This window comes from Sinohyriopsis cumingii, chromosome 9, assembly GCF_028554795.1.
Source record: "Sinohyriopsis cumingii isolate HCF-2022 chromosome 9, ASM2855479v2, whole genome shotgun sequence".
NCBI lineage: Eukaryota > Metazoa > Mollusca > Bivalvia > Unionida > Unionidae > Sinohyriopsis > Sinohyriopsis cumingii.
Window position 1 is genome coordinate 95,215,961 of NC_142969.1, and position 14,037 is coordinate 95,229,997.

The 14,037-nt window shown below is 36.2% G+C and overlaps 1 protein-coding gene across 3 annotated transcripts in view; it reads right to left on the reverse strand.

Annotated features, from left to right (window-relative positions):
• LOC149792281 (arrestin domain-containing protein 17-like) overlaps positions 1–14,037 on the reverse strand; it is a 200,646-nt gene that overhangs the window by 62,128 nt on the left and 124,481 nt on the right. For all 3 annotated transcript variants that reach the window (XM_089970835.1, XM_089970832.1, XM_089970834.1), the window contains exon 6: positions 1,946–2,128. In XM_089970835.1, the coding sequence (XP_089826961.1) occupies positions 1,946–2,128 (183 nt within the window). The remainder of the gene's footprint in view (positions 1–1,945; positions 2,129–14,037) is intronic.

Below are 14,037 nucleotides of genomic sequence, written 5' to 3' on the forward strand. Positions count from 1 at the left end.
CAGAACACTTGGCATCTAATTTGAAAGACCTCTATGGCAGGACACTTGATGTCTAATTTGAAAGACCTCTATGACAGGACACGATGTCTAATTTGAATGACCTCTATGACAGGACATTTGATGTCTAATTTGAAAGACCTCTATGACATGACACTTCCTGTCTAATTTTGAAAGACCTCTATGTCAGGACACTTCCTGTCTAAGTTGAAAGAACTCTATAACAAAACACTGTCTAATTTGAAAGACCTTAATAACAGGACACCTGCTGTCTAATTTGCTTGAGTTCTGTAAAGCAATTTATAAGGATTTGAGTAGCAACTATCGATAGATGAGAGATGATGCTCAAGGCATGCAGTGCCAGACTAGAGGATCTGTAGTGTTAGGCCGTATGTGTTAAAAGTTTGGTAAACGAAGCCGTTATTAAATTCAATTAAGTGTTGTGGTTTTTGTGTGTGTGTGTGTGTGATTTAGATTTTTTAATGTAGCTTTAATAATTTTCCAGTCATATGGTTTTGTGTTGAAGCTGAGAAAAAAAGTTTTATGAAAATATAAACAAAATGTCTTGAAGATTTTGCATAGAGAAAATGTTACACAAGTTTAGCCAAATTCACTTTTTTGACCACTCCAGTAGCCTAAGTGGTTCACACATCCACCTCGGATTTGTGAGGTCACAGGTTCAAACCTAAGCTGAGCTGAACCAAAGACTTATAAAAATGATACTAACAGCTGCCTCACTTGGGGACAACCATTAAAAGGTTAGTGTCAGGACTGGTCATTCTGAAAAACTGTTCAAGCTATGTTAAAATTACAAATCACACACACATACACAAATTCACTTTCATGAAGTCTGTATGTGAACATGTTACAACAACTGAGATCTAGTAGATTCATGGTGATCATTATTATTATGTGATTATTTCTCATGTGTTGCTGTACTCCTGAATTCTACAAAGATAAATTTATTTCAATATTCTACAAAGACAAATTTATTTCAACAATATGACACTGGTAATACATTTCAAATGATACAATTTATTCATTCCATCTATATGACATGATACAATTTATTTCAACAATATGACCTAATGATACAATTTATTTATTCTATCTATATGACACTGATGATATAATTTATTTCAACTATATGACACTGATGATACATTTTATTTCAACTATATGACACTGATGATACAATTTATTTAGTCACTCTATGACATGATACAAGTTATTTTTTCCCCATCAATGACATTGTGATACAATTTATTAATTCAATCTGTATGACATGATACATCTCTTCCCCAATAATATGACACTGATGATACAATTTATTTTTCCCATCTATATGACACTGATGACACACTGTATTTATTCCATCTATATGACACTGATAATAAAATTTATTTATCCCATCTATATGACACAGATGATAAAATTTATGTATCCCATCTATATGACACTATGATACAATTTATGTATCCCATCTATATGACACTGATAATACAATTTATTTATCCCATCTATATGACACAGATGATAAAATTTATGTATCCCATCTATATGACACTGATGATACAATTTATGTATCCCATCTATATGACACTGATAATACAATTTATTTATCCCACCCCTATGACACTGATGATAAAATTTATGTATCCCATCTATATGACACTGATGATACAATTTATGTATCCCATCTATATGACACTGATGATACAATTTATTTATTCCTACTATATGACACTGATGACACCTAATGAGGCCAAATGATTTTGCAGAGGTCAGCCAGTAGATTACCAAATTAGAATAAAACTTTCAACTGGTAAGAAATTAATCAAGTTGGTGGAATTAATGGCAAATTGTGTAACAATGTCAGGACTGCCATCTTTGATACAATGTGTGAATGATACATCAAAGTGTGAATATATGTGAAATTTCTTGTTACCTCAAGATTATATTGAATATCTATGATCTTGCATCCCTTGAGATGAGATGGTGGCACTGTAGGGATACTGAGAAGTTCTTTTTGCCATGTCTGTTTGCCTCGTGGTGCTATTCCACCCTTGTGTATTGTAACTAGCACAGAGGACTCCGAAAAGCGACCCCGGAAAGAGTAGAAGGTCACATTCTGAAGAAAGAAAAAAGTGAAATTAATACATTTGTAAATAAGTCAAATTTTTCAGTCTTAACTTTATCTCATGTTGATGACAACAATTTTACCAACTTGTACTACATACCAGTCATTGTTCAAATCCTGGTAAATCAAGATGGCAACTTGTACTAAATACCACTCATTGTGCAAATCCTGGTAAATCAAGATGGCAACTTGTACTACATACCACTCATTGTTCAAATTCTGGTAAATCAAGATGGCAACTTGTACAACATACCCTTTATGGTTGAGATGTTGGAAAATGGTGATGGCAACTTGTACATCATTTCCTTGATAGTCAGTCTGATATTTGTACATGGTGATGTTAACGTGTACATCATATCCTTGGTAGTCAGTCTGATATTTGTACATGGTGATGATAACGTGTACATCATATCCTTGGTAGTCAGTCTGATATTTGTACATGGTGATGATAACTTGTACATCATATCCTTGATAGTCTGATATTTGTACATGGTGATGACAACTTGTACATCATATCCTTGATAGTCTGATATCTGTACATGGTGATGATAACTTGTACATCATATCCTTGATAGTCAGTCTGATATTTGTACATGGTGATGACAACTTGTACATCATATCCTTGATAGTCTGATATTTGTACATGGTGATGACAACTTGTACATCATATCCTTGACAGTCTGATATCTGTACATGGTGATGATAACTTGTACATCATATCCTTGATAGTCAGTCTGATATCTGTACATGGTGATGATAACTTGTACATCATATCCTTGATAGTCCATATGTTGGTAAATTGTGATGATAGCAGCAGGGAGGGTGTACAGACCAGGTGGCTCAGATAAATTTAACCCTCCTACCAAACATTTCTCCGTAGAAGCCTCAGATTTCAAAAATAACGCCTCCTACGCAAATTAATCCGCAAAATTTCAACCCAAAGTGCATTTTCAGACATAAAAAAAAACAGCAATTTTTTTGGGGGGGTATTGTAAAATTTGTTTGCCATAATTGAATTATGGTGCAAATTCCGACTGCGGATACTAATTTTATTTCACAATAAAACAATATTGTTGAAAATAAGATGAGTCGAAAAGTTAGCACAGTTGGAGAACCTCATTCGGCCAGATTAGCACGAGAGCAATTAGCGACATTAAAGAAGTTCATTCCGACAAAACAATTATTTAAGAGAAATGTTCGTGATTACGAAGATATGCAACATGGAATTTCAGAAACTTCGGCAAAATGGTTGAAGCCAGTGACCGGAACAATTGAGCAGGTTGTATATGGCGACGAAAAAGATCCAGATGCTAGAAAACGTGGAATCTTTCCTATGTTGAAAGGTATTGAGGATCAATCACGAACATTACCCGAGCGATTAGCAATAGCAGCAGCGGCGCAACAACTTGCAATTGCTGATGGAGGAAAACCTGGAGGTGGAAAACCTGGAAAAGGAAAACCTTTAATGATAAAAGGGAAGTTTAATATCGATAATTTAAGAGAAAATTTCACCGATGAGGGATGGGAAATAATATCGCGGCCCCTCTCGACATTGTATAATATAGATGAGGTTGGCCAATTTGCGGAGGAATATTTTAGTGGTCGAACTGAATATTTGACTGCAGTGGGAAAAAAAAGATATGCAACTCGCGATAGTTGGTATGATATGGTATATAAAATTTACACACAAACAACATCAATAAGGAAGACAGCGGATCCGCGTTACAGAAGATTTTTAGAAACAGCAAGAGATACACAAAGATATAATAAGCAAGAGGCGGAAGAAAGAAAACAACTGGAGAAAGAAAGAAAACAACAGGAAAAAGAAGAAAGAAAACAGCAAGAGAAAGAAAGAAAACAACAAGAAAGAAAAGAAAAAACTAAAACACGAGGAAGAAAAGCAGCACCACAGGAAGATATTCAACCACAGGATCCAATATTTCAACCAGAGGAATTAGGAGCTAGACCAAAAGAAAAAACTCCACCTCAGAAAAAGGAAAGAAAATCAAGAAGGAAAAAAGATCAGAGTGATGAACCGATAATTGTACCTAAATATAAATCATCACCGGTTAGTAGTGTGTTTAAAATTGATCCTAGTGTAACAGCGGATAATTATTTGAATACAAACATGTTGCATTTAACTCGCAACTATGATTCAGTAGTTCAAATGGCTGCGGATGATTCTACGGAAAATAAAAGATTATTTTTGCGAAAAGAATTTGATGCTGATAAAGTTAACACAATTGATTGGTATGCGATGATGTATTTTGGTAGTTTAGGAAAACCAGTAAGATATTCCGATGAAGATTTTGAGAAATTTACAGAAGATGTTCATAAACAGAGAGTAAAGTTATCACAAGGAAAAACAAGAACATCAATTTCAGCAACACCTAAAAAAGATAGTCCTAAAAAATATTATAATCCAACAGAGGAACTTATTTCTAAATTAATATACCCCAAACTCGAACCATCACCTGAAGAAATTTCTACTTTATTACAACCTCTTCCTCCTCGTCCCACTCTCCTTTCATTACCTACAGGTAAGGAAATTTTGCCACCTAAAAGTTCGCCACCTGAAAGTAGTGGTACTCCTGAAAAGGCTTATATTAGTAATCTTCTTACTATAAGGGAAAAATATCCTAAACAAGATAGTCCTGCAGGGGATTTGCCACCGAGGTCATCGTCGTCAGGGTTATCTTCAACGCCGTCAGATGAAGTATTTCACGTAACGCCATTGGAATCTCCAGAAACAAAAAAGGAAAGAAAAGGAAGTGGATATTCAGTTTGCCCTGACAGTGTTGTCAATGATGTATCTCGCCTCGAAGTATTAATCGGAGGAAAGCGAGCCGGAAATAATTCCCGTGAGATAGTCAACGAAGCATCAGATATTTGTCAGCGATTATTCCGTGGTGGTATCATCGATTCTCATATTTATAAAGAGTTTGTCGATGAACTCATCGATTAAAACAACATAATTGAAATAATATGATTATTCATAAACATCAACGCAGACCAACACTGGTTCGCGTAGTAAACTCTAGATTGCCAGTATACAAATATATTCACGGTAATGGATTCGGCGATATCGTTGGAAGTCTTGTCACGCGAGTAATACCTAAAATTGGACCAATGGTAAAACAACTAGGATTGAAAGCGATAGGAAAGATCGGCGAGACTGCCATTTCTGGTATCGGTAATTTGGCCAGTAAAGGCTTCAACGCTATCAAAGATAAAATATTAAATTTAGTACGTAAAAAGCAACCCGTCAAATTACCCATTACCAGCGAAATGCCACCTGAAGTCAGTAAGGCCATAAATGATGCGGCAAATAAAAAAATAAATGATCTAGCACAGGAAGCTGCTATAACAAATCTAGCACAGGAAGTTGCTAAGACAAATCTAGCGCAGGATGTTGCTAGGACAAATCTAGCAAATACAAGTTTTGTTTCAGGCGATGGTCTTCGTTTTAGACGATATTATTAATAATAAATGTTCTCACAAGTGTCAAATGAAGTATTTGACATGGACGAGCCAGTAAATAGAGACACATCAATGCGAGATTTCCAGTATTTCTCGTACGACACAGTTACACCAAATACTGATAATCGCCTGGAAATTCAAGTTCACGATACAACAAGATATTTTCTTCCATCTGAGGCATATATCGAAGTTACCGGTGAAATTACTAGAGATGACGGCGTTACTCTCTATGGAGCAGATTTTAGAGTCGGATTTGTTAATAACGGTATTATGGCATTATTCAAGAGCGCCACTTACATGATTGATGGAAAAGAAATTGAGTCAATTACCAATGATGTTGACTTAGCAACAACGATAATAGGTCTAGCGAGATACTCGGATGATTTTACCAGATCAGCTGGTCCGGGTATGATGTTTGCCAAAGATAATTCTGATCGTCCTGATAATAGACCGCTTGATATTAGACAACCCAACGATCGCACCGCTCCCAATCCAGGTCTCGTAGTTATTCAGGATCTTCCTGTTGGCACTAATCCTGATTATAATCTTGGATTTGCCACGAGAAAATCCATGTTGTGGGATCTACGTAGAAAATTCTCTTGTGCTATTCCGTTATCTCATATATTTGGATTTTGCAGGCATTTTAGAAAAGTTATTTACGGAGCAAAGCATACCGTAACATTTATTAGAAAAGCAGATAGTAATGATGCTATTTGGCGAGAAGGTGATATCAATTACCAAACGAACGTGGTAGGTGCAAATGATCACACGAATCATGGAGGTAGGGTAAGATTACTAAAATTTACCTTGTGGATGCCAGCGATGACTCCATCATTAATCGTGGAAGAAAAATTATTATCATTTATGAATCAAGGTGGTAAATCTATCATGTCATGGCTAACAACAACAACAGATTCCACAACTACTGATATTGATGGTGATTTTACTTGGCGCATTGCATCGCAGCAAGGTACCTCTGCGCCACGTCATATCTTTGTCGCTTTTTTGCATACACGAAGATATCATCAATTATATAGCCACATGATATTCGATAATATCAGCGCAACAAACGTGTCACTGAGAGTAAATGGCCAACAGGAGCCATCCGAGGAAATATCCATCAATTTTGAAAATTATTCGACAGCTCGCGCATATCATCGATTGTTAAGTTTCATGGGTCGCGATCAAAATATCGATACTGGATTGCAAATATCACAACTAGATTTTAATAAACTTTATCCTATTTATTACTTTTCCTTGGAACATCTCGATTTGATAAAGCAATCTGTCGTCGATATTCATTTCAAAGCTAGAATTCGAACAGGAAATAATTTATATAAGGTATTCGCAGTAATTCTCAGTGATAGAACAATGATCCTGGAGGGTATCAGTGGTAGAATGAGAGTTATTGACGCGCCCGTAGAAAACATGTAACAAATTCTAAATTTAGATAAAGTGATTATTAATATGCCATACGATCACGTCAGTGTTACTCTGACCCCCGGTCAGGTAAAAAAACTTCAATCAGCAACAGCAGCGCGACGAAGTTTAAGTTTAACTTTGAAAAGTAATCAACTTCACGGTGGACCTAACAAACTATCGTTAACTAAAAATCAACACGGACATTTCACCAAAGCCAGATCGGCAAATACTGGTATTCGTCTGAATATCTCAATAGGGGCGATCAGAGATATGATCAAAATAGGTGGTATTTTTCCCTTATTCGCCGCTATTCCAGGATTAATAGCTGCAGCGGCTCCCCTGATTGCAAAAACAATAGGATTAGGTGCACTTGGTGGGGCGGGTTCTGCAATAGCAGGAAAAGTTGTTGGAAAAATTATGGGAAAGGGATATCGTAAAAAAAAGGGCGGACTTCTCTTACCCCTTCTTCTCGCAAAAATGATGACGCAGCAACAACGACAAGGATCCGGCCTTTACCTAAGACGACCCCCGTACGGATCCGGGTTAAGTCGAGCTTACCAACCTCAAATTTAGATTTAATCAGTGAAGCAAAAAAAAAGAAAATAAAATTTTTTAGAGGCGTATTTATGCGAGATCAACTACCGGACAAACCAAATTCAACCGAGACAGGAATAATAAATCTCGATAAAAATTCCGGCCCTGGCACTCACTGGGTTGCGTATGCGATTAATCCTCGCGAAATCATCTATTTCGATTCATACGGATTAGCACCGCCGAATGAATTTATCAAATATGTGTCAAAATTAAAACTTCCAGTTTGGTATTCAACACTTCCAACACAAACACTAGTAGATCCACCAATATGCGGCCGGGAGTCAATTAATGTCCTTGATGCAATTTCAAAATCATCTCGTCCTTTTCGCAAAATTTTATTTGAATATACCGTAGATAAATATCATGGTTGACATTTACGGTAGGTCTCTCTTTAGGAAAGAAAAAAAAGATGCAGTCGACATCGATACATCAAAATTCGCAACCAAGAGCGATATTAACAATCTTTTATCGTTGTCAGAAGTTGATCCTGGTGAAGTTGCTGTATTTCAAAATACAGAAGGGCGATTACAAACTAGCAACGTCAAAATAACTGACATAATCAAGCGAGACGAATACCGCGATCACATTAGTCAATTTACTCGCCAATCGGAGATGGTATTAAAATCTATTGCTGATATCGCCGATATTATAGCAAAGTTACCCCTGAAGGCCGATAAAGCATTACACGACGATCTTCAGGATAGAATGACAAAAAGACTTAATAGGCTAAATAACGACCTTAAAAAACTTGACGATGCTTTAGATAAATTTAGCAAAAAATTTGACGAGAATATAAAAACATCCAGTGATACTTCCTCCGCCGCAAACGAACTAGCAAATAAGAAAGCCGATGACGATCTCAGCGAGAAAATAAAAAAAATCAACGAGGAAATTACTAATATTCTTGCCGAAATTAACGAAGTAAATATCTCGATGAGTCAGAAAATCGATAAAACATCAATCGACGATCTCAACAAAAAAATAAAAAAAATCAACGAGGAAATTACTAATATTCTTGCCGAAATTAACGAAGTAAATATCTCGATGGGTCAGAAACCATCGATCGAAGATCTCAACAAAAAAATCAACGAGGAAATTATTAAACTCGGTAATGTTGTTGTTCCTGAATTTACCAGGGGGATTAACGCAATGCAAGTACAAATAAAATCCATCAACGATGAAATTAACGTGGTACGTGAATTAGCGCGTCAAAAGTTAGATATATCAACGTACGATGGAGAAATTCGAGATTTAAACACGAAACTTCTTGCTGCAATAGCAAAGATTGATCAATCCGCCGATAAAACTGGTCACGCCACTGACGTAAAGCAATTAGGTAAGGAAATTATCGAAATAACCACAAAAATTAACAATATCAACACAAAAATATCGTCAATGAACCTTGGAAAATTATCGCGAATTTCGATACCGGATGGGGTAGAAACAAAAAATCTACAATGTCATGTACCATTTGTGGTAAAAATATATTATGATCAATGGACACCTGAGAATAACACATTTAAATTCACCGCGCCAATTACTGGCGTATATCGAGGATATATTATCATATCGCAAAAATTCAATGTAATAATTGACGATGATTATGAGGATTTTAATGAATATAGTCCTGGTTTTTTTATTACTACTATATTTGAAAATCAAATAAAAATCTTTAAGCTAGAACCGCAAGTTAGAGATATTATGTTTGCTGATTATCAAGTAATTTTCGAATATTTATCTGGAATTGTCTCAATTAATTAAATAAATAACTAATAAATGACAGCATCTGATTACCGATACAATCTTGCGCGATCATGGCAGGATTCACTGCGAAAACAACTTGACGATTACCAAACAAAAATAAATAAATACCAGCGCAAACTGGTTATCATTGATGTTGCAGTTTACGCGGTATCGGCCGTGGTAGCTGGTGCAGGAATAATTCTATCCGCGGTAACAATGATAGCGCCAATCGTAGCAACAATAATAATCTCGTCAACAACAGCAATTGCCGGTGTTCTTAATATCATCGCGAAAAAGATATCCTCTTGCACAAGTGAAAAATTATCTTCGTACAAAAGTAAACTAACTAAAGTTAGTGACGCGTACTCGAAGTTATCATTGTTACTTTCTGAAAGTCTCAACGATGGTATTATATCCGATCTAGAATTTTCTGCAATGATCAGTATTTACTCGGAGATTGAACAAATGAATATTAATAATGTCCGAGTTAGCCCAGATCGTGACAAACACGACACCGCCGACAACAACGTTAATATCGCTAAGTTCAACGAAACCCGAGTTTAGTATTAATTTCTCAACACCAATTAGCGTTAACGAAATTGCATTAACACAATTGCGCGTCTACAACAGCTGGCCTAATGTTAGATCGAAATCATTTGGTAATTTGATGCCAAATAATTCACTTGTTTTTGCAAATAAGAATAAACCCGATGGAACGCCGGATTGGATCGTCGTTGGTATACCAACGGGTAGTTACGAAATTGATCAGCTGAATAATGAGTTTACCACTAGAATATCAAATTTAACCGGCGATGCTACTCCGGGAATAAAGATATCTTCACATGATCCAACACTATCGTCAATGATAGAAGTGAAATCACCGTACGTGGTAGATATTTACCAATCATCGATCAGGAATATATTAGGTTGGCCCGAGGTCGCACCTCTGATAAAACCAAAGAAATCGGATGTTCTTATTCCAGGTTGGTATGATGAAACCCTTCCAGAAATACCGGAACCAAAAAAAGAAGATTTTACAACCGACGAAGGATGGTATGGAGATATCAAACACAAACCTCTGATCCACAACGCCATCAATCTCATGAATAACCACAAATTTAACCTGGTAATGTTCGCTTTCACTTTTATTAACGAAAGAATTCTCTCATGGCTGCCTCTTCCTAAAATCCCCCCAGATGTGAAAATCTTCGACGCTACCCACATTAACAGGATAATAGCCCCCATAGACGGTATCTTGGTAAGAAGAACATTAGACGAGTTTATTCAAGAACACGAATTACAATTAAATTTATTGCGCGGATCATTTCATGAATGCATCCTAAATAAATCTAGTTCATGTAGCGAAATTATAAAGCACGTGAAAATTTTAAATCAACTTGCGAATGATATTGAATATTATCATGATATGTTTATTCGGGCGATAGTCGACGATATATCAATTGCCGAATATGTTCTTCCTATCAGCAAATTCGAGTTGATCAAGAACTCGGGTGAGAAACAAAAATTCATGAGAGTATTTGAATTAACCGAGGAAACACTGCCAAATTTCAAATTTCCCAATTCTGATTTTGATGCGATGAGAAAATCCGTCACTGATACCATCGATGATTTATTTCCGAAATTACATTCCGCATGGACCAAAAAAATACATTCAGAATTGATTCTTAAACACAATAACGATCCTGACAAAGGTGGACGACATATATCGCCGGGTATCGTTAATATAACGGAAGTTATCGCGATTTATCTTCACGCGGATGTTGTCGAGGGTAGCTACAACGTGGATTCGTCAGAATCAAATCAAGCTCATCAGGGTTTTATATTGTATTCATTTTCACCTAGCGCATCTCCCGGTTATTTGATAATCAAGGAACCAATGAATCCGTTTTACCTGCGATGTCATAATCGATTTTTGTCAAGAATAAATTTCAAATTAACGGATCAGAAAGGAAATTTACTTGATATACGAGGAGAAACTGTGAGTATCAATCTTTTGGTGAAATCGTGAGAATCTCTGATTCCCGATTTTTAAATCGCAAGTGAGATTTTCCAAATCTGTATCCCAGAAATATTTCTGGGCGAAAAAAATAAATAAAACCCAGGAGAATTTTCAAAAAATTAATCTTTTTTTTTTGTTTTGCGGAGATATTCAATTATTCTTCGTCACTCTCCGAATCAAATATTATTGGTACATAGGAGAATTTGATCCATGAATCAGCATCATAAGAAAATGTTGCGTTGTATTTTCCTTCTGCCACAAATTGTACTGATCGTGGTTCAATAAAGAAATGTTTTGCTGCTGCAGACATCGATGTAAACGCGATTTCCTCACCTGTTGCTTGATTCACTGATTTAACAGTCTTCGAATAATTAGGAAATCCACGGTTATTACCAAATCTTGAATTTTCACTCTGGGTTACCGCGCGCAGATTGGAAAGTTTATTGTTAAGTTTATTACCGTCAATGTGGTCGATAACAAGTCCTCTCTCTATTGGTCCTTTGTAGCATTCGAATATAAATCTATGATTCGAATAACATTCTGTTCTTTCATTTCTTTTATGGACTGTAAATTTGAGATATCCCGAATTACAAATACTACCAACACGTTTCTTTGTTTTGATGTTTCTGACATTACCATCCTCAGATGCTTCGTAACCTTCGATGATGGGATGCGATTTATATTCACTCATGGGAATCGCTGATTTCATTTCCATATATGATATTCTCTTTGTTTAAATCGAAATTTGCTTTGAAACGATTAATATAATCTTCTTCGCATTTTATTACCGAGGAGGATCTTTTTTCATAATATCTTCGTAATTCACGATATTTTTTTCCTCCACAAGAGAAACATAATCTTGTTTTTCCTCGAATACCAACTTGGCAAACTAAACATCGTTGTGGTCCTTTGTTGCCTCGTCGAATTTCGTATATGTGAGCACCACAGTATTCGCCTCTGCAGGATTTGTCACATGACTTTGTTGATCCGACTATTATCCATTTGCATTGCATATTATAATTTAGATATTTGTCTAAAATATAATAATGGATTTATTTGATCTCGATGAGGCAGAATATATCATTCCTGAAGTTGATAGTGCGAAGAAGGAATTTTTTGATGATGGAGCGATTCATACCTGGTCGACATGGAAAACTAACTTTGTTGATGCTACGATGAATTTGGAACGAGCGAAGAAGATAATCGAACATATAAAAAACTCACACAAAGAAGAGAGATTTATTTTCGGAATAAAATTTATTGCACAAATGCCCGATGACATTTGGATTATTCGTGATAAACGAGATCCAGTACGTGGCGGTAAGAAAAATGTTGTTCTTGATAAAAATTCGAAACCGGGATTGCTGCTGGGGATTGATGGTCCTTATTATGCTAGGGCGTATCCTTCTAGTGCTGTTGTCTATGGAATTTATCGGCTGAATAATAATCCTGATGTGAAAAATCTACCTGCGATGAGGGAATCTCCGATGATAAATTGTGTAGCTGAGCGAGTTATCGAACATATGAGGAATGCCCGTCGCGGATCTGGTCTGACTCAATTGAGATTGGATAAAATTAATTCATGGGCAAAGACAGTTACTGATGGTGCATCAATCGATGATGTTGCTGCGTTAAGTAAGAAACTTAAATTTCCTATTACGGTTAAAACACTATCGGGTGAAATATTATATTCGTCGCCGTATAATTCTCGAGGAACACCAATCGAAATTGTTGATCATAATTCACATGCGTGGAGTCAGTCGGTAATGATATTCCCGCGAGATCGTGTTGTTAAGTTTTATCCCGTGGAATCCAAAGATAGTTCCGATGCAATGTTTAGGTTTATCAAACTATTAGCCAAGTCCGATCCAATATCGATTTGGTTATTTTCTAGCGAAGAAAGATACGATCAATTTATCTTACCACGCGGAGATATTTACCGAGATGAAATATTACACGAAGCGATGAGAAATATCGCGGAGAAGTATTCGTCTAATCCAGATCGATTACTGACAAATTGCTTTACTGTTCCGTCTGTTGCTGCTCATGCTGCTAGAGAAAGAAATTCGTGGAAACCTACAAGAAATGAATTTCTCAATGATATTCAACTTAGTTGTATCGAATACGGCCATGGAGGATTATGGAATACCAAATATTATTTCGAGGATATGATTTCCGTTGATATGAGCGCATGCTATCCTGGAAGTTTCCTTGGATATGGTGATTGTGCAGATTACTTTGCTAAATTTGGCCATCCTACCAACGAGATGACGAGAGTGGCAATTAACGGACCGTTACCCGATTTTATAATGACAGGATTCGCTCATGTTACTTCATTCGAACTTGCTGAAAATTTGCATAAAATTTGTTATATTTGGTTTGGTCGGCATTTATCTCAACGCAGATGGGTCCCTACGGTATTGTTGAGATTTATGTTGGATTCGTCGATGTTAATATCATTGACGGTAAGTGAAGCAATTATATCGTATAGAAAGCAGACCGAGGTGTGGTTACCCACGGATTGTGAGAACGCGAAAGATATTGGAAGAAAAATAATTGGTAAATTTACTCAAGGAGGATCAGTTGATCATAAACATCGCCACGCTAGGTTATTTATCAATGATGCGGAGATGGATTTTAT